Here is a 21,110-nt window from a genome sequence, read left to right as displayed (position 1 = left end):
TGTTCTCGAGCAGTGGGAGCACATCGTCTGATGTGTGTTGCGAAGCAAAAGACAAGCAAAAAAAAAAAGTCGGTGCGCGCATTAAACTAGTTCTTCCTGACTGAGCACAGGGATGCTTGTTCTAATCTAAACAACCATATGCACGTCAATGCGCACCTATCAGTAACACTTTTTCAGTCTATTAAACACGCGGAAGTTATAGAAAAAGCGCGCAGTAGCTTTAAAATTGGAAAAACACCTTGGCGCAAAAGAAAAATTAACGTACACAAAAGAGACGAGGAGGCGACAGACAGACGCCAGGTTTCCAAGGTTCCAAGTTTCAAGATGCTAAAAAACTAGCCCGGCAACATGCTTTACACCCGCCGCGGTGGCTCAGTGGTTAGGGCGCTCGACTACTGATCCGGAGTTCCCGGGTTCGAACCCGACCGCAGCGGCTGCGTTTTTATGGAGGCAAAACGATAAGGCGCCCGTGTACTGTGCGATGTCAGTGCACGTTAAAGATCCCCAGGTGGTCGAAATTTTTCCGGAGCCCTCCACTACGACACCTCTTCTTCCTTTCTTCTTTCACTCCCTCCCTTATCCCTTCCCTTACGGCGCGGTTCAGGTGTCCAACGATATATGAGACAGATACTGCGCCCTTTCCTTCCCCCCCCCCCAAAAAAAAACAATTATTATTATTATTATTAACATGCATTACTAAGCGCAGTAGCTAGGCTGGGATCGACTCTTTCTTGTTCGTTTACCAGCAACTTCCTTCGCTATAGACTTCATGCCAAGGATCGGCCTGAACATTGTGTTCCCCGGCGTGTTCCCAGCGTATGACCATTTTGTCGGTGAAAATAATGAAAAAAGCGGCGGTGCGGTTTTGCTGCTGCACTGATGGTGGTCCTATTATCTACTCTCACTGAAAGCACGCAAGTTTAACCATCCGGGGCAGTGCATCCGAAATTCCTGCGCAAAGGAATAAAAGGGTATCATGACACCATTCCTCGATTCCATGAACACTGCTTAATTAGTGCAACTGGTAAGACCTGCCCTCCTTTCTTCTGCATTTTTTATATGCGCCGAGAAAGGAGTGCAAAAAGAGAGGTAAGATTTGGGGGTTGGGGAGTCGCGTTGGCTAGAATATGTGTAAGGGCACCATCAACCCTTTACCTCGTCACACAGAGAGCTGTGCGCATGTAGATATGGGAGAGAGAGAAAGAGAGAGAGACGGGCCACTTTGGTAGGCACGCACAGCTGGCCTTCTCTTTTTTTTTATTACTGCGCCGCGCCCAACTCGTTGCGTAGCCAGTTGAGGTGGGAGGAGACGCGGGTGTAGACGCCCGGGAAGCCCGGTGTGCCGCAGCCCTTTCCCCCCGAGACGATGCCCACCACGTAGTATCGGCCCTCGTGCAGCAGCTGCAGCGGACCTCCGGAGTCGCCCTGCACCGTCGTCACAGAGAAAACTATCAGCACAAGGCGGAGGGCCACGTCCGCCGGATGTCCTCTGCGGCGCGTACCACGAAACACACCGGACACAGGAGAGCGTAAGCAGGGCGCATATTTCATCGAACGCTAGAGCTTTTCGTTTCGTTTTTTTTTCTTTCAAATATCTCCTTTTGCAGCCCGTACTGTGCTACATACCTGCGAAATGCACTGCGAGTGAAATAAAGCAGTAAGCGGCGACCTCCATTTGCACGATGGAAAGCAGGCCGAACGCGCGCATGATGCGGTGGATAATGCAGGATGATCAAAATTAAGCTGTACAGATTTCTTAGTTAGGCGCGGAGGGGTACGTGAAGTAACACCTGCCATTATATATTGCGGTCAAGCAGACATAAACCAAGATAGCTGATCACCTTAAGGCACGGATTTAACTAAAATCGATTAATTAAATTTCAAGTGACTTCAATAAGCGGGCAATTCTGTACTGGAAAGTAGGAGGCAGTCGTATTTCTAGAGAATTTAGTTTGGTGGAATTCTCCTAGCACACGTGTGTTCTCAGATATTCGTGGGGTGTTTCTGTACCTGGCAGGCGTCCGTCCCTCCACGAATATCTCCTGCGCACAGATGAGCTTCGCCGATGGGTAGGAGCCGCTCGTATGCCTTCTTGCAGTCGGCCTCGGCCCAGACTGGCACCTGCCCCTGCCGCAGCTCACTGCTCCCAGCGCCACCTGCACGCGCACGACTTTCTCTCTCAGAGCCTCCTTCTTCCCCTGAAACCAGTTATCAGTCAGACAGAGACGTTCCGCATGCTTCCAGGTGAGAAAGTTAGCGAAAGAGAAGCGAACTTTGCAGCAAAACTCAAGAACTATACTGATTGTAAAGACCTTAGATTTGCAAACAAGGGTGCACCTAGCATCAAGTAGAAAGTTCACTGCTTTGGACACTACAGAGGAAGGTAAAGCGACAAAGCTTCTCTAACGCCGCTTAGTGCGGCGGCTAATATAGCGCGTCTAGTGGAGTCTGTAAGGGGGCTGTTAAACGTATTAATATAGTAAAGAATTGGCTATGTAAAATATTTTTTCCTCTCTCTAATTGAAGTACATAAAGTGACGAACGGTGTAAAGCAGCTGAATATGCGCAGCGCGATATGGTGCTGTCATTCGTTATGCTCATTGTTACTAACTGTTCACCACAACTGGCATAGCACTAAACGAAAGGAAGTTATCGCCCATTACTGCATGCAAGACAGGGCAAGCACAGATCGCGTGATAGCTGTACAAACTCAAATGCAGACGGCAATATAGGGTTTAGGCCACATACACAAGTTCACTGCACCCTAGCTAAAACCGATGGTCCCTTCGTATAACGTTGTGGATTCCAAGGAAATGCAAACGTGTACACAGGCGGTGGCAGAGAATCAGTTGGGCAGATGATATTTAAAAATTCTGCGAGTATAGGGTGGCCGCAGCTGGCGCAAGGCAGGGCTAAGTATTGATTATTTGTGGTATTTCCGTGGGAGTAACCGGGCCGCTGGCGGTGATGACGAATCTGAACACTTCACATTGTTCAGCCACAAATACCTAAACACAGCGTGGACGCGAGGTTTATATCTAGCTTCGGCAGCGAGACTGGTCTCCACATTTCGTCCTCCTTTGAGCGCCTGCGGAAGAGCTAGGCCTGGCAGAATGGCCCTTGCACCATGCACTCACTGAAGTGGGTGGCGCCCCAGCCAGTGACGTAGGCTCTGCTTCCCTCCAGGGTCTCGGAGGCCAGCGGACCGAAGGGCAGGCACACGGGCTGCACGAAGCGGTTCCAGGTGACCGGCTTGCTCAGCACCAGCAGCGCGATGTCGTTGGCGTTGCTGCGCAGATCGTAGCGCGGGTGGCGCACAACTTCGGAAACCTGGACGTCCACGGGCGCCGTGTGGTCGCCGGTCGAGTTCAGGTCGTGGTCGCCCACCCGCACAGTCAGCATTCGGGCGGGCAGCCTGCGCGTGTGCGCAAAGCCAATAGAATGCTTTAGCACAGCGTTACCGTACACCCCTGCCGCCATTCTCCAGCTTCGTACGCGCAGATGGACCAGAAAGGGCACGTGTGCAACCACTAATGGGGTCGTACCAGCGTAGGCGCGTACCTGTATCAGATCAGTCGGGCCCACGTTGCCTGGTAGGGCCCCAGATATACCGTTATCTGTTTACGCTAGTGGGCCGCCTCCGCTACGCTAAAAACTTGGAGAACGATTAAGCCTTGCCTTTAAGAGTAGAACGCAGTACCTTCATCGGGTCCCGTTCGGATCGCCTGTTCAACACTCACCCAACGGCCTTATTCCCAATTATCTTATTCATAATTATTCGTGTACGCATCAGTACATGTCTCAAAGTCTCTTCACTAAGTCATCAAAGACCACCATGCATTCGCTAGGCCCACCTTTATGCAGCATGAACCAGCAAGTTTTCGTTGCCTTCGTGTGCCCGTCTCGCAGTCCGAAGATCCTGATTTCGATTCCCCCCTAAGCCTCAATAATACGATTATTTTTTTCAGCTCAGTTGCTTTCCTTCGGTTACACGAACCTTTGTGAGAAATGTGGCGTCGGTCAGAACATTCTTTGACATACTGCTTAATTAGAAAAATTCTCTAATTCTATCGCGATTTCTCGCTCGCGTCCAAAGGTGCCGCCGCCGCCGACGACGCCGGCTACCTCGTTAAAACACTGAAATATTTCTTGCTGGGAAGCAAGGCATCAGCACGAGCGTCTGCGAAGCTGTATCATGAATTCTTGCGCGGAAGGCAGCATCTAAAGCGATAGATAATGCCGCCAAGTTATTTATGCAGGCATAATATAATTAGCTTTAGCTGAAAATCGTTTTTTGAATGCTCTTTAAAATGCGCTCTTCTCGGTGGCAGTCTAAGCTGTTGTTAGTTTGGTTGCCTTCAAACGGAAAAAAACACCTGCCGGTGCTGCACTGATCGCTTAGTGACATTTACTTGGTTCGATTTCACACGAATGCCTTTGAAATAGTTTCTGCGTATGTCAGAGGAGGGCCCTGCATAGGGCAGCTTCCTAACAAAGTCGCCGAGCAATGATAAGAAGCGTCACTGCGGCGATAAGGATATTTTGCAGGCCTGCAGTGAATACCTGGCTAGCGCATAGTAAAAAGTCAATAAAAAATTGACATTTGAAATTCTGTCATCACGTTTTGCGAAATCATAACACACGCAATCACCAGCCAATCAAGAGTGAGCATAATAATAATAATAATAATAATTGGTTTTTTGGGGAACGGAAATGGCGCAGTATCTGTCTCATATATCGTTGGACACCTGAACCGCGCCGTTAGGGAAGGGATAAGGGAGGGAGTGAAAGAAGAAAGGAAGAAGGAGGTGCCGTAGTGGAGGGCTACGGAATAATTTCGACCTCCTGGGGATCTTTAACGTGCATTGACATCGCACAGCACTCGGGCGCCTTAGCGTTTTTCCTCCATAAAAACGCAGAAAATTAACTCTTATGATATTTAATGGAAAGTTTTGCAGTCGTCGATGCTGCGCTGACCGACACGTGACCATATTTAAGAGAAACCGAAAGAAAACTGGATCCTTTTTTAGGCGCGTGACAAAATATTAACTTTATATGTGCAGAGTCCTATTGTTCATTTCTTCCATACAGCCACCATGCACGTATGCGTCCGAAACTAATGCTTCCACTGAACATAGCTTCTTGTCCTTTTCATAACCACTGTAAACTTAAAAGGACCGCTTGAGTCGCTGCTATGCTGTCGTGACATTTTCTTCGTGCATACTTGCTTCCACAGTGTGAAATATTATTAACAGAAACAATTCCGACGCTACTTGGGAATATTTTGTACTTTCTTATTCTCAGCTTCAGTGGGAGGCCTTGGGTCTTTGAAGTAACGCGCTGATTGCCTCGAGGTCAGAATCAATACACGTTCTCTTGGGGAGCCTTGAAATAGTCTTAGCTGGATGTGATGTGTGTTTCATGGCTTGCTTTTTATACAGAGTGTAAATGAGCCGCATTGCAAGTGGCCCCGACATTAAATTACCACAAGCGAGCAGACCTAAATGTGGCCATCAGACGAGCAGAGGAATAGATCGAAATAAGTCCCCCACATGCAGTGAGTCTTCTGAATCTCACCTGATGCCTCGAAAAAGGCTAGGTTTTGTTCTTCAGTGTCCTAGCCACAACCCCTCAGATTTATCGAGGTTGAGGGCCTCATCCTAACTGTCACAAATCTGCTCAGTCACATGCAAATCCTCGAGCATAGACTTTTTATCAGAACAGAAAAGTGCACTCCACCAGCATAATCCAAAATGTAAATTTCACATTACTGACGCGAGAAGCCACGAATTGCTGTTTTTGATGATACTAAGGGATAGGGGCTCGGGATATAAAACGAATAACAAATAGTGGGCAGCACTGTCAAACCGATGAATAAGGTGCAATAGTTTGGGTAATCTTTTGATTAAAGATCAGTCGTATATTGGACACTTTATAAAATAGTTCCATGCCCTTAGGCAGGACATCAGTACTGTTTGCAGTCTCCAGGACTGCAACAAATCAATAAAAATCACGACGCACCATATCAAAAGCTTTTGCCTAGTTAGTCTGAATAAGAGCCGCTTGGCTAACCTCATCTGACAGTCTCCAATGTCTAACATGCGATATGGATATGGTTTTGTATACTACAGCTTTTGATCCCACGCATTTGGTGCGGCCTAATGCACCTAATGCCACAAGCTGCAGACGAGAAGAAGTAACCTTCGCAAATATCTTCCATGTTGAATATGGATATCGGCTTTCAGTTTTAACTGATGTGCATCCGTGCTTTTCGGGATTAGTATGGTGCGACCGGTATAGAACGTGGGAGATAAAAAGCCCAGGCCATAAAGAGCGCTGAAAATTCTTTATAAGGCAGGTGCTAGGCAAGCATCAATACATTATAGAACTCACTAGTTATACCACCCGGTCAGGAGACTTCTGACCCTGCAGAGAAGAAATGGCCGATTTGATATCGTCTAAAGCAATACGCCTCTCAATGACTGCAAGCTGCTCATCTTGAAGTGGAGGAAACGGTTCTTTGAAGTGGCTCAAATCTGGCGTTCTAATCTTGTTACTATTAACCCCGAAAGAGCCGCATACAATAAAAAAAAGCACCAAGAATGCCTGGCTTGTATTGTATGTCTCGCTTCTGTATCGAATTTCTAAAGCCTCCTAGGAAAGAGCAGCCTGCTTTCATCCTTAAATGCGTGGCGAGATGGTTGTACAGTAACGAACCTCCATGTCCTATTCAAGGCATGGTGATTTTTTTCTGCGCTAAACTCCTGTAGCTTTGCTTAATTATGAACGCAGTAGGGTTAAGGCTCCCGTTTCACAGAAAATACGGTCTCGCCGTCGTTGTGAGCGAAAAACCTCCGAAGAAGGAGCCTGTTTGGGCCACCAAAGTCTCGTAACCTTGTGACGTCATCACAACCTGCCCACCACAATGTGAGCGAATTGACCATCTTTGCAGGTGGCAACTGAATTAATAATTGGACGTGAGAGGTTCTCGGGGAGAGCAACCTTGGTCACACAAGCCTCACTGGTGGCAGCACCTGCCATCGCAGGGCAGTAGCGCATCGCTTAACTGCTGCACCACTGCGCCGAGAGTGGCATGAAGACGCCCAGCGATCTATGAATGAAAAGTAGAGAATGACAGATTCCGCATATATGGGAATTATCTCATTACCGCTATCGCACCATACCTTTAAGCCGGAGCTTAGGCGTCCCCTGCAGTATTTTGTTGATGTCATTAAGATGCGAGCCTGGGACAATGGGTGAGGTGGGCTTCCAGATTCGTCGCAGACGATCATGGAAAAGTCGTCTGCTACTGCTACCTGCAGTTCCAAATTTCTCCTCCTGCTCGCTATCTTCATGGCAGTCGCTGCGTTAATATCACTTTTTACACTAATTTATTTGCACTGCAACACCGCTGATTGTATTGCACCATCGCAAGATCAACGCGATGTCGAGTCTGCTGAGCTTTGTAGTGTGTTTCTCACTAAATGCAGCCAAAATAATGTAAACGAAAGGAGGCTTTGTATGCGTATGCAGTGCGAGGTGTTGAGACGCGCTGTGCGCACAGTGACATGTATTGACAGTTTGCTATCCGACTGGCAGATTTTACATGCTATAAGGAAAATTGGAGGAGGCTTAAGCTTCGCCTTTAAGAGTGGAACGCGACAGCGAGTTGCAGCACTGCCAGGGAGTCCACAGAACGTCATCGCCCGTTCGGCGCGACGCCTTGTCCGTTAGACAAATCGCTCTGCTACGTACGATGAAACGGACGTGCGGAGCGGCAAACCACGGTGAAGCGCTGCCAGGCGCCTTGCCGAAACGCGCGGGACTCAAGTTGCAGTCGTAGTTAGTCGGCACATCGTTCTCGACAAACCCGATGCCACGAACGCCAGCATAGCTTTCGCGCCGAACGAACGGGCAAATCCTATCACGGCACTTTCCAAACTTGCCAGCGTGATCTTGCGCTCCTCGCCATGACATTTGATGTCAACAGGCTGCTTTAAGGATGCGATATAACTAATCGCGGTTGAAGCGTTCACGGAAGCGGGTGGTTAGTCATGACCTTCGTGATATTCTTGGCAGATGAGGAGTGTTTCTACTTCGCGTACTGTAATGACTCTGCGGTGCCGGCATCATCATCCGTGCATATCAAGTCATCCTAAACGATATCATATCCAGCCAGCTTTGCATGAATGACACACTGCCACAATTACAAGCAGTTCTGAACTCATGGGCGTTGGATTGCGTCCTCGGTCGTTCCTGCGTCCATAATTTATTCCCCGCTGAAACAATTCGGCATGGACTCCACAGTCAAGTCCATCCAAGTGGCATTAATCCTTTTCACGGCAGCGAACAAAGACATCCTAACCGGCACGCCGGCATCGTCTCTCGGCTGCTCTCAGCATAAGCACTGACGCGCCGCCGAAAGGACACCTAGAGCGCGTGATTGACGCCCATGTGCAGTGACTCGTCTTTCGCATCTCATTCGGTGGCAGCACAGCTTGGCCAACGCAATCAGAGAGGGCAGCACATGGTGCTCTACACAACTGTCGAGCACGAGCAGGAACTTCTTTTTGTGTTTTTTTTTTCATTTTGGCCATCTAGTGCTTGAAAGGAACGAGCCACTCGGCGAACAGTTGCGCGTCATTCCTAACCCCCTTCTAAACTAATGCCTAGTGGCACACTCGTCGTATAAGCAAATGTCGCTGCTCATTAAAGCCTTTGTGTACGAGAGCGTACGAGAGCGTAAGTCGCAAAGCACGTCCGCCTGCGAGACTTGCTGATGTCAAATGACATCCGTCGGTCGCTGTGTACAAAAATACGCAAACGCGAAGCTTGCTTTACTCGACATCAGAGCGAAGCTCGCTCTGGAAGGCCGCTCATTCTTTTTGACGGCGGCATCTAATAAAGAGTTTCTTCTCCACTGTTTACGCCTCTCACCTTTATTACTACTTTCTTGAGTCGCCATGTTCTTCACAAAGAAGCGGGGGGTGGGGGGGTGGAGAGAGTAAGAAGGGAGAGGTTGCGTCAAGGGGACTGGGAGACGCTCTTCGGTCACTGCCGCCACAGCAAGCATAAAGTTTTGACTGCGGGGCGGAGTTTGTCGCACCTCCTCGTTCGCTACAACCGAGTTGTGCTGCCACGCTTGATCGTTGCATCTGAGATGAAGTATCGTTGCCATAATACATATTTTGAAGCAAGCACCGCTCTCGTTCGTAATAAGACAGCGTTCGTTATAACGAAGGCCGTTATAAGAGGGCTGGACTGTATCGGTGCGCAAGATTGTCTGTAACACTAATAAATCATGCGATCAGTGCGCGGTTACTTGTAATAGGTCTGTGGCGCCATCTCGTTAGCGTAAATTGAAGCAGCCTCCTTTTCCTCTCAGACAATCGCGGCGGCTCGGGCAGAGGGACAGACAGAAAACCGGGGAAATATGCTTGCAACGATATTGCGGCCGAAGGCTCTCAGACTGCCCGGTTTATTTCGATGAAATAAGGGGGGACAGTGACACTTGTGTCGCTCTTTCCACCATACTCTCTCGTACCTGTCGAACATACCTTTTCCTTCTCCACATATGCTGCAGCGGTGGCCCAGTGACTTGAGCATCCGCGTAGTAGGCTCTTGAGGTGCGGGGTTCGATCACAAGTTCCGCCGGGTACTCATCGGTTATCCAGGGCGTGCAAGCTTTCCAATGGCCTTGTGCGTGGTTCCTCTGGGGTCAAATGCTTGGAAAAAGTGGGTCTTTGATACCGCCTTCGGTCATATTTATCACATCGGCGATAAGTTGCACAAATCAGTACTCGCGAACACGAACCTAGCCACTGCTTTCTGAAGTCCCACGAGGGAGCATATTGGGCCCCCTCCTAGTCAGTCTACATATAAATGACGTTGTTAATATTAATCAGAACGCCAAATTTACTAAATATACAGACGATACTTGCATATTTTTTTCTCTGGTAGCAACATCGATCAGCTTGTCTCTAATTGCAATAACACTTTAGTCAGCTACAGAAGTGACCCACATCTAACTCTTTAAAGATTAACGAAAAGTAAACTAGAGGAATAATTTTTCGTCCCCAAAATAAGCCCGTACCTCTTCATGCTGATTATTTAGCTCTCGTCCTGTTGACGTTGTTGACCTTTTCAAATGTATTGGAGTGATATTTACGGCCAACATGTCTCGAAAATCTGCTGTGAATTTATTATTAACAAATCTGGCTCAAATAACCGGTGTAATCGGTCCTCTCAGATACATTTTTCAGCAAAAATGAAAATGCTGGTTTACAACGTTCTTTCCTAGTCACATGCTAACTACTGCCAACTTGTCTGGAGTTCATGCACATTCTCCAACGAAAAATGTGCGTTATGCAAAAACAAATATTTACGCCATGAGTGCAATGCTAGTTAAAATACAAAAACTCAATTTTTTTGCCAAAGCTCTTATGTTCTTGCGGCTCACAAACTATACTAATATCGTCTGAGTACTAGATTTGAAATTTGGAGTGAGATATATTTACACAACCTGGATACTTTAGCGCATTTTGAAAAGAATGAGCAACATTATTCTACCAGGCATGAAGAATGTTGCAAAAATTCCCCCATGCCGTTTGACTCCTAGTATGAAATGCCTATATCATTCCTTACTATCACTTCTGACTCATATTATCAATCTACTAACTTTGGTTTATTCATTTATTTCACTGCTGAACTTAAACTCATGTTTGCAGAGGGGGAAATTGGTTTCACTTATTCTGGTATTTGATTGCCTGACCAAGGTGTTTTGAAGCCCGTTATGCACTGATCAAGTGTTTTGATTTGTTTATTGCCCCTGTTTTTTATTTCTATATTCGAAACACCGCTTAATACGGGGCTGCGGACGCGACAAGCTGCCTGCCGGCAGCTTTTTTTCCGTTGACCTCCATCTGTACTGTGCTTGGTGAGAGTAAAAATTTGACCTTAAAACTGAAGCATCTTGTGCTAGGACATATTCTGGCAGGCTGCCCTTGAGCCACAAAAAATTCAACGTAATCGTCACCTCGTCCCATACGGATAACATTCTCATTTACCAGCATGTGAAAGAAGGAATTTTCGGCTACGACTTTCTACACCGACTTCTTTTACCTCAGAGGAAAAGTTTTAGCATGCCACGCACCGCTACCCCATACCGTGACCATCAACAGTTAGTGTGCATGTGCAGATGGCTCCGGCATACAAGGTGCGAGCTAGCTGAGAGCCCCTGTACGCACTCGGGCTACTTGCACATGATTGCCGGCTGGCAGTCGCGGTATGTGTTATGGGTACACGCTATGCTAAAGCTTCCTAAAGTCTCCTGCACAGCAGTAAAAGAAAGAAAGCGTACTCACTGTTTCCCACCTGCGCCACCGATGACGCAGTTGCCTGCGGTGAGCACGTGACGATCCGTGACGAGCGTGCCCCCGCAGATCAGTGTGGGCTCCGCCCCCTCAGTCTTGCGGTAGATGGCCGCCTGCAGGAGAAGGTGGCGGCTATCGTTGGTGCTGTAGGCGACGCAGAGTACGTTTTGCCGCAGTCGAGTCGAGAGCACAGACAAAGTTCTGTTACGCGATGTCTGCGGAACGTGCGCTGTTTCGGCGACCGCTATCCCCCCTCACCCCAAACGACCCGGGAGGACTGGGAGGCGACCCTGCTCAGCTGCTCTGACCTGCAGGTCCAGCGGGCCTTGGTCGGGCGAGCCCGAACGGCGGCCGACGCCACTGGGGTCCAGAACTAGGAGCCTTCACCTAGTACTTATAAGGGCTGGCCCCCTCTTGGTCAGCTCATGCATAACCTCCTGTACCACCGTATTTTCCACCGCTACCACCCCCGCCCGAGGCGTAAACACAGAAAAAATAAATTCTCTTATATGAAATAATAAAAATGTCGCACTGCTTTATCAAATACAACTTTATTCATGGCCTATATAATTTTGAATGACAATGACATTTATACTGTCACCGCTCGCGCAATGAAGGAATGATTAGTTTATATTAGCTCTATTTTGGGCTGCTTACACTCCCAACCTTTTTTCATACCATGTAGGGCGCTACTTTTTTTGGTGCCTTCAAAAGAAGGGGAAAAACAACCCCTTTTTTGGCAGAAAAAAAACTACAAAAAAGGATCTCGACTCTCTCCTAAGAAGTTCGCTCAGTTTTATACGACGCTTGGCTCTGTTATTTAAATCCCGATGATGTATCTCGCTGCATGTTGCTCACAGCAGCGGTGCCTGCTGTGTGCCATTACTGCCATTACTGCGAAAATTGGCGGTGTTAATGACGAAACAGTGGCGCCTAGAGATCACGTACCATCCATGGCCACGCGCCGACGTTGGCCACCCGTCCTCCAATGATGCGATACTCGATGTCCGAGGATACGCCACAACCTGCGCACCAGAGGTTGCACACAATGCGTTATCAGTCACTCGCCTTCAAACTACAACGACTTGTGAGTGGATGTCTGAAGCGCTCTTCCTCTGAGACATCATACAGCGAATACTCATACGGGGCTTGTCGAGCAGGTGTTATAACATATAGACATGATCCAAGCAGGTAGAGTGTGCTGTATCGTTGCGCCTACAGGCCTTGAAGTCGTCAGTATCCGCGTTTAGCCTCGCACATCTCGTTCAACCTTGCATGCAAGACACGTATGGGTGCTGCAAAAGATGTCCCAGAAATGAAGACTCAGGTGTCCAACACCCTGTGGCTGGGGCTTTGGTATGGCATGAATAATAATCTCGCTCTCGAGCAAACTGTTCGTCTCTAGATAGTTAGGCTTGACCGCTTCTGTATTCCAACCGACCTGTGACGGGACGTCGGAAAATATTCCGGCTGATACCTGTATTCCAGCACAGAAAATTGCGATAGGAGACCGGAGGAAGGTGTGGTGAAGACAGTACCATAAACTCTGATACTCTAACCTCGGAAGCAGCTGTTGGCGTGTGTACCCCCTTACTCTTCTGTGGCCTATTTAAAACCAGAGATAAGGGTAAAAAGCGCGAGATAAAGGAGGAGGAATGGCGGTCTAGAAGAGTTCGGTCTCTCTTCTTTAGCAGACTTGCATGTAAACACCCGAGGATCTTGGAATCACGATCCGCTTCGAAGGTGCTTGTGACGCCAGATATTCAGAGGAAAAAATTGTGCTATTTCTGGGGGCATAATGCGCCTGCACGAACATAACAGAGGGCGCACTACCGAAATCAGTGTTCTGACAAATATTTGCTCCGTACGCTAGATGGCATAACAAAAGCAAGCTATATGCTATATAAATGACGCTATAATCACCAGGAAGAAAGGCATCACTGCTAGGTGCAGCACACTCAGGGAAGAGAAAGCGTCTGCCTGAGGTGTGATGGCATGAGTTCCGGTCTTTCATGTGGCAGAGGCAGAACAGCCACATGTAAAGATCACCGGTAGGGCAGTTGCTAAATGACTTAATGGAGGCAGTATCGTATTGTGAAATGATGCTGGGAAGAGGACATATTAAACACTTACTTGAACATAACATCTTTTTACTCCTTCGCTTCAACTATAAATTTAAAGTTGCAGACGGTCATGCACACTTTTTTCTCCTTACCCGCCAAACCTATTTTTAAGAAATCCTGTCATGGATACCATCCTTATACTCTACATTCTGAAACATAAATTTTCAGTGCCACATATTTTAACGACACCATATAGTGAAGGAAGGGTGAAGAGGGTCGATGACCTTTCTGATATTATTCTGTACACTCCATCAGAAAAATTAGGCATCAGTCACTTGTTGCACGTTCTATAGGAGGGGAGGACCATCATTCTCTAACTAATGTGGTGCGAATTGTGCTGAGATGTGTAGGTATTAACATAAGCGGTTACATATATCGTAGCTGGAAGAATATGTATACATAACCATATTTTGGTCATTGGGCATACTTAAAGCAGAATTATTTCTATTAGGAAAGTTTGAAATGTCTAGTACGCAGACGTGAAAATGTGATGCGTTGCATTTACATGATGCATAGGGAGCTAGATTTACATCTGAAAAAAAAATGTGGCGTTAGAAAACAAAATAGTTGATTGCAATTCCAATATTTCTTCCTTGGCTGATGAATTATGCAAGAAATAAAACTTAATTAAAATGAAATACTTGTATGAGCACAGCCTTTTACGCTCGCTTCATGCCTCATCGAATGCACTGAAAAGTTTCCTGGTGACAAATACGTGGTGTAAACCCCGAACTTACGCTTTTTTTATATATGCTGCACTGATCCTTAATTACATGCAAGATTCCTAAACAACTATAGACTACAGTCATTGCAATATGACTTGTCGTCTGCGCTTAATCAATGCAAAACATTTTCTTTTACACTTAAGGCATTAACAACACGTTTTGCAAGCCTGAAATAAAAAAAGAAATCAGTTATCAAGTTTCTGCAATGCGTTGAGTTTCGACACAGTTATGCTTTACTATGCCTGTCTTATGTTTATGCAGAGTGAAATGTCCTGCTTATGCAGACTGATTTTTACATTTTTCTTTGTGTAATGGTACTATGCATTTTTTGTGTGTAATTCAGTATTTCTATGAATCAGTTCATTGTTTACAATGGCCTATCAAGAAGAAGAGGAAATATGCAGCGCAAAAAAAAAACGCACAATCGACAGAAGAAAGAGAAACACAAGCGTTGTCAACGCGTGTGTTTTCTTTCTTCTGTTGTCCGTGTTTTTTTTTTTTTTTGCGCTGCATATTTCCTCTTCTGTGATGAACCAACAGGCCCAAATCACCATCCTTCATCAGTTCGCTATTTAGAAGGCTGACGATAATTAGGATGATGATGATTATGATGCTGCTACTGATGATGATGGTGATTTCGCAGTCTGTAGAAATTTTATTGAAACTCTTCCTTTAACCATATTGAACGGGACGCGGGGAAGAGAGTAGCAGGTGTTTCCGCTACACTGTTGGGCCTCACCTGCTGGCAGCGCGGACGGGTAGTCGGCGGGGAGGGGCGCAGTCGGGTCGTTTGTGATGGGTTCTGCAACCGCGCTGGCCTGGCTGGGTATGACATCCGTCGAGTTGGCCGCCTCCGGCTCAGGGGCGCAGCACAGCTTAGCCTGCGATCTCTGGTAGCCGCACACGAAGCGCCACTGCTCGGTTGCCGACAGGTTGGACAATGACATGCACTGCGACGCCAGGATGCAGTGGCCGTCCCGGCCATCGAGGGTGCGGCAGTTGCTCTCTCCCAATCCCTGGGCTTCATGCGAAAGAAAGACGCGGACCAAAATACTTTTACGACGAAGGCCTTTAATGGATCATACTCGCTGTGACCGTCCGTCCGTTACATCCAAATCCTGGAACAGTGCCAGCTGTGACCCTTCCCCGCACCGGCGCACACCCTCCTCGCCCCTCGGTGACAGGTGGCGGTGCCGAAGCGCATGCGCAGCTGCGCATAGCAACGGTGACGTCACCTGCACCGGCAGGCGGAGTGAGTACGCGCTGCGACAGCGCTCCTTCCCCAGACGTGTCGTTGCAGACGAGTGAGGGAGTCAGATGGCTCCCAAGCTGCCCAGGTTTTCGCCGAACACACTTTAGAATTTACAAAGTGTCCTCCTAAGTTTTTTATCATTGACTTGACATGCAGTATTACAGAGTGGGAACAAGAAAATAGGCAAGCCCACATGGACATTTTTAGTTGGGCGTGCGCACTGAGCATATGCAGTGACTCTGCTGGTAACGAATGCGCATGCGCAGAATGCTATGTATCTCGCCTTGTATTGCGGGCGTACGTACGCTGCGTGCTACGGGCACATGTACAGGCACGTTACGGGACGCAGTGACAAGATGGCGGCGTGCTGCTCGCCCGCTTCGGAACAAATACATGCCACCGGCGCCGCTGCATTCTTCGAGCCGATCGCTCGCTCTAAATGGTGGCATTGGCTTTTATTTACCACACCGTCACCCACACGTAGAGGTATAAGCGACAGTTAGCCCTTGTTTTCCAGGTAATTTGGCGATTATCATGCTCTTAGGCCTAATTAAAGGTTGTGTTCATGGATGGATGAATGGGAACCATTATCGGCTTTGTTTTTCCTGATATTTTTTTTAAGCACTCCGTCATACTTATCGGTATTATCTTTAAATTCGCCATTTTTGTTAAATACAATTTTAAGCCTAAACTTGTAACCTTACGTAATAGCCCATTTTTTGAGCCACCAATCTTCCAGTCGCTTTTTGCTAACTTCTACCGCAGATTCATTCACTTTACCTTTGTCATTTCAAAATCCTAGGGCCTCAAGGAGAGTGGGTGAGTCTGCATCTGCATCAGGATGGGTGCTGCCACATTCATTTACAAGATACTTAATTATTTCTACAGATTTACCGCACACTGCACATGTGTCATGTTAGTGGTTCCATTTTCCGCATGAAAATGACGCCAGGCAATGCAGTTCTGCAGGTTTTAATCCGTTTTTCATTTTCTTCTGTTTCCGCGAACCCACCATTGGCAGCAGTAATTACATATAAAAGTTTCTTCAACCCAGCGCTGACGTGCTTTCACTTTTTGTCCCTAGATGGCGCCACAGTGTGCACGTGAACTAGAGGAATGCTACGGCACATCAAATTAAATGTGTCGTGTTTGCGCCGTTTGCAGCAGACGCAACGCAATGACCCCTCCGTACGCATGCTTACTTTACGCCCAACTAAAACTGTCTACTACAATAGCCCCAAGTTTGCGCGGCAGCGCACTGGCAAAAAGCTGCATGGGATGCTGCCGAGTGCACGTACTGGTGGATAGAAATCAAGATTATTTAAGATCCTAATACTCAACACCATCCTCTCTGTTCAGGGTGAGGTCAGATACGCTATTTTTGTACCCAAGTGCAGTTTCTCGCGATGTTACCAGGGGCGATTGTTTCCTACACGCATGGACTGCCCCACAATCTTATGAGCATCGGTAAGATGCATAGCATCCTGATCATTTGCACGGAGCCTACCAAGGCGAAAGCATATGTGTGCGAGTCAGTGGGCAAGATAGCAAATCAAAATGCCAAATCGCACACCAAACAAAGTACTCCAAATCCGTTGTTGAAAGCATTACGAAAGATATAAAAGAAGCTGTGTGAGGGATCGGACAATAGAGCACGCATCAGCAGTAACACGGGCGTCAGGCACGAACCTTACGATGCACGACAGGAAATGCGAAAAATGCAAATTATGCACAAGCCCAGCAGGCCTTTATAATGTGCAGGGCTGAGTCTCGCGATCATAGAAGATTGGCTATCCTAGAGTCCGATGAGCCGTATGCAAGCACGGCATCCGTAGCCCTTCCGAAGAAAGACGTGATTTTCTTGGCCGACGCCGTGCACAGGCAGATAACGGAAAAGGAAGAAAATGAAGATAATGCGCATATTTCTTGGATGTTGAAGAGCGGGTGTTTTCAATAGAGTTTTAGTTGCCAGCCCAGCATTGTCCTCGTCTGTATGTCCATTCTATGTCATTGCTTCTTCTTTGATGTAGTTTTATGTTAAGTGTGCTGCTATAAAGATTTTAGCATGCCCATCTTCGATACCATGTTTTGTTTACCAGAAAATAACATGTTTACTTCGCTGGGCGGCGAGAACTAACACGGCCTCTTTACGCTCGCTGTACTTCCGCCAAAACATGAACCACATTTTTTTTCTCCCCGATGTGCAGCGCCACGTTCCGTATAAAACACGAAGAAAAAAGCGGAGAAGCTCTGAACTTGCGGGAAATTGCAGCCACATATAGAAACCCTAGTTGCTTCCCGGCCGACTAGGTAATCAACGGCATCTTTTCACGATAGCAAGCCATTACAGCGGCGCCGGTATGCGGGAAAAAGTCGTAAATTACGAAAACGTCGAAAGCAGTTTTCTGCATTAGCCTGCCCGCGCCCACACTGGAATGCTCAAACCTGCGCGTGCACCTTCAGAGGCTACTAAGCGCTACCAATGAGAAACTAGAGCCATGGAACGCAGTCCTGCATGTGGCGCTTTCATGGTATCAAAGATCTGCCGTGCCATGCGAGCAATTGCATCAGCGCAGACTTCCACGTAGAGCATTCAAGAAGTTTATGCAGCTTTCATTTAGCGTTCAGACTTAAAAGTTGGGCTCGATTTGCTGTTCTAGCGAAGTCGTCTAAGCGTCTGCAATAGTTTCGTTCGTCATGTGGTATTTCAACTAGTCGTCTTCAGAGTGACATGCGGGATTCCCCTAAACATTCAACCAACTCATAGACAACCTGCAATGTATAACATCTGAGCACTTAGAAGTAATGTAAGCTGTATATAGTTTGTACAAAGTATGCCATAGTCATTACGCGTTGCCGAAGTCATGACTCATAATCATTCCGCAACGTTTCATAACCCTGAATTTTTCAACTAGCGTAGCCATGGCGGGTAATATTGTCATGAAGCATGACTCGGCACTTAAACTCTGCAACCTACTCGCACTTTACAAATAACGTAATGTATGGTGTATAGTGTTTTTTAAAAAGTAGGCATCGTCAGACTTCGTAGTTATAGTCATAACTCATAGTCATTCTGCAAAGTAGCATGACTCACCACTTTAATACTTTTGCATTCTCACACCTAAGAAGTCTTAAATGACTCCTAATTTTTTCTTCTGCCACGAAAAGGGATGTAAGTGGAAGGCACTGCTTCGGTTGGCCGGTTGAGTCTGGTCATCATCATCATCATCATTTATTGTCCCTTAAAGGCCCCTGTCGGGGTATTACATAAGGGGGGAGCGTATACAAGGTTGATGTGGAAAAACAAAGGTCACAAAAATATAACAATGCAATATAGGAACATAAAGAGAAGCAAGGAACGCGAATAGTTAGAACGGTGCATGTAAAAAATGCCTTTAGGCCACAAGCACCACACACGTCGGCGAGAGGTTAGGAAAAAAAAAAAAATGTCAGCCCAGGTGATCTAACAACATCGCCTTAAACCTTGTCGCATCGTGCACATTTGTTAGTGAGTCGGGCAGAAGGTTCCATTCTTCAATTGCGGTCGGAAAGAAGCACTTGTTGAAAGCATTGGTGGAGCCATGAAGTCGTTGGACGCTATTTGAATTAAAAAGGCGGCGCGATGTACGAAAGGGAGGAGATATGAGGGAACCACGGAGATAGGGGAAATTGAAGTATAACTTATGGAACAAGCAAAGGCGCGCAACTTTTCGTCTGAGAGCTAAGGAAGTGAGGTCAAGTGATGATTTAATGGAACTTACGCTGGAATGAAAGTCGTATGTTGACGATATGAAGCGTGCTGCACGGCTCTGGGCGGCTTCGAGCATGTTAATTAGGTAGGACTGATGAGGACTCCAGATCGCGGATGCATACTCCAGCCTACTGCGGACAAAAGTTTCATATGCCAGTTTACGTATGTTAGCGGGGGAAGAGGGAAGTGATCTTCTAATAAAACCAAGTGTACGTGAAGCGTCGCCCGTGATTTTTGTAATATGATCAACCCAAGTTAATTTGCTATTGATTGTGATGCCAAGGTAACGATAAGATTCAACTTGCAATAGGTCCTCAGAAAATAAAGAGTAAGGATAAGTTAAATTGGAGCGTTTCCGAGAAATTTGCATAAAACTGCACTTCCTAATGTTCAGTTCCATCATCCACAAAGAGCACAAATTTTCGATGAGCTTCAGATCGTTTTGGAGGGCAGCTTGATCGTCTTTAGTATTTATACGGCGGTAGATAAGGCAGTCATCTGCGAAAAGACGGATGGTGGATGAGATGTTGTGTGGGAGGTCGTTAATAAATATTAAGAAGAGAAGCGGACCCAACACAGACCCCTGTGGTACTCCGGAGGAGACGGAAGTAGAATTTGAAGGAAGTCCGCCTATTACGGTGAACTGAGAGCGAGCTGTGAGAAAATTGTGAATCCAGTCTAAAACAAGTGGGTGAAGGTGAAGACCTGAAAGTTTGAACATAAGACGTTGATGTGGGACACGGTCGAATGCTTTGGAAAAATCAAGATAGATGACATCGGTTTGGAACAAAGAATCAAGGTTTAAGTGAAGGTCCATGGTAAACTCAAACAACTGTGATTCACATGAATAGCTGTGACGAAAGCCATGCTGATTTTTGAAGAAAAAGGAGTTGGAATTGAGGTGGGATGCAATATGCGAGTATATAATATGCTCAAGAAATTTACATGGTATGCAAGTTAATGAAATAGGACGATAATTCGACGGGTCGCTCCGGCTGCCAGCCTTGAACACAGGAATGACTTTGTTAATTTTCCAGTCACTAGGTATGGAACTGTTCGCAAGAGATTGATCAAAGATTATTTTTAGAAAATGAGAAGATACATTTTTTGTAGCTTTTAATATTTTGGCAGTGAGGTTGTCAGGCCCGGCAGCACTGGATAACTTTAGTTTGTCTATCAGAGCACAAATGCCAGCAGTAGTGATGTTGATAGGTGCCATCGCAGAAAAGTTTAAAAAATCTTTGTGTGATGTATTCCAGGCAGGTTCATGTGTGAAAACTGATGTAAAATAAGAGTTCATGACGTCAAATCGAAGTTCTGGAGGCACCTGTGAACCATCAGGATACAAAAGGGTAATGCAATGAGTGTTGCCTGATTTGGGTGATAACATCCGCCAGAATTTCTTTGGGTTTGTTAGTAGAATGCCATACAGATCATTGTGGAAAAACTTTCTTTTTGTACACCTTAGGAGACGCGTGTAATCCTGCAGGCACGAGAAATATTTTGTCCATTTATAAGCCAGTGCAGTTCTGTTAGCTTCACGAATGTGATGTGTTGAATGGCTTACTCAGCCCAGTTATGTTACCAAAGGCAGCCATTGTCCTTGTATGCTCTTCTTCTGCGCTTCAAGGGACACTGAGGACGGCTAAATCTAATTTTTGTTCTTCGCCTTATTCATTCGTTCATTCCTAGTGAAAAAAAAGCATATTTTTTAGCTCTTTGTGGCTATTGTTGCAAAAGGGTTGCAAGCCCCAACGGTAGCGTTGGCCTGGCGGCCTGGGGCAAAGCTGGAAACATCCGAAGGTCCCGGCAAAGGATGAGTCGACTGGCAACAGAACAACTTGTTTATTCTGGCATCGCCAAAGAGCAGCCGGTCAGGGCGACCAC

The 21,110-nt window shown here is 46.7% G+C and overlaps 1 protein-coding gene across 1 annotated transcript; it reads right to left on the bottom strand.

Annotated features, from left to right (window-relative positions):
- Nucleotides 1-1,254: 1,254 nt before the first annotated feature.
- On the bottom strand, nt 1,255-20,821 carry LOC144095301 (proclotting enzyme-like). The gene is made up of 7 exons (XM_077629079.1): nt 20,791-20,821; nt 14,960-15,241; nt 12,321-12,397; nt 11,364-11,485; nt 3,138-3,415; nt 2,011-2,156; nt 1,255-1,425 (listed from the first exon to the last, which is right to left on the bottom strand). The coding sequence occupies exons 1-7, from the start codon at nt 20,819-20,821 to the stop codon at nt 1,261-1,263; spliced, it is 1,101 nt and encodes a 366-aa protein (XP_077485205.1). The 3' UTR covers nt 1,255-1,260.
- Between the last annotated feature and the right edge of the window lie 289 nt (nt 20,822-21,110).

The sequence above is a fragment of the Amblyomma americanum genome, chromosome 6, assembly GCF_052857255.1.
Source record: "Amblyomma americanum isolate KBUSLIRL-KWMA chromosome 6, ASM5285725v1, whole genome shotgun sequence".
NCBI lineage: Eukaryota > Metazoa > Arthropoda > Arachnida > Ixodida > Ixodidae > Amblyomma > Amblyomma americanum.
The sequence above is the reverse complement of the archived record's forward strand: the minus strand, read 5'-3'. Positions and strand labels throughout refer to the sequence as shown.

Excerpts from the sequence above, each read along its gene's own strand:
- LOC144095301 (XM_077629079.1), bottom strand. The coding sequence starts at position 20,821 with ATGGCTGCCTTTGGTAACATAACTGGGCTGA. Across the intron at positions 12,398-14,959 it reads CCCGTCCGCGCTGCCAGCAG|GTTGTGGCGTATCCTCGGAC; the intron begins GTGAGGCCCAAC and ends TCTGGTGCGCAG. Across the intron at positions 1,426-2,010 it reads GAGGGACGGACGCCTGCCAG|GGCGACTCCGGAGGTCCGCT; the intron begins GTACAGAAACAC and ends ACGACGGTGCAG.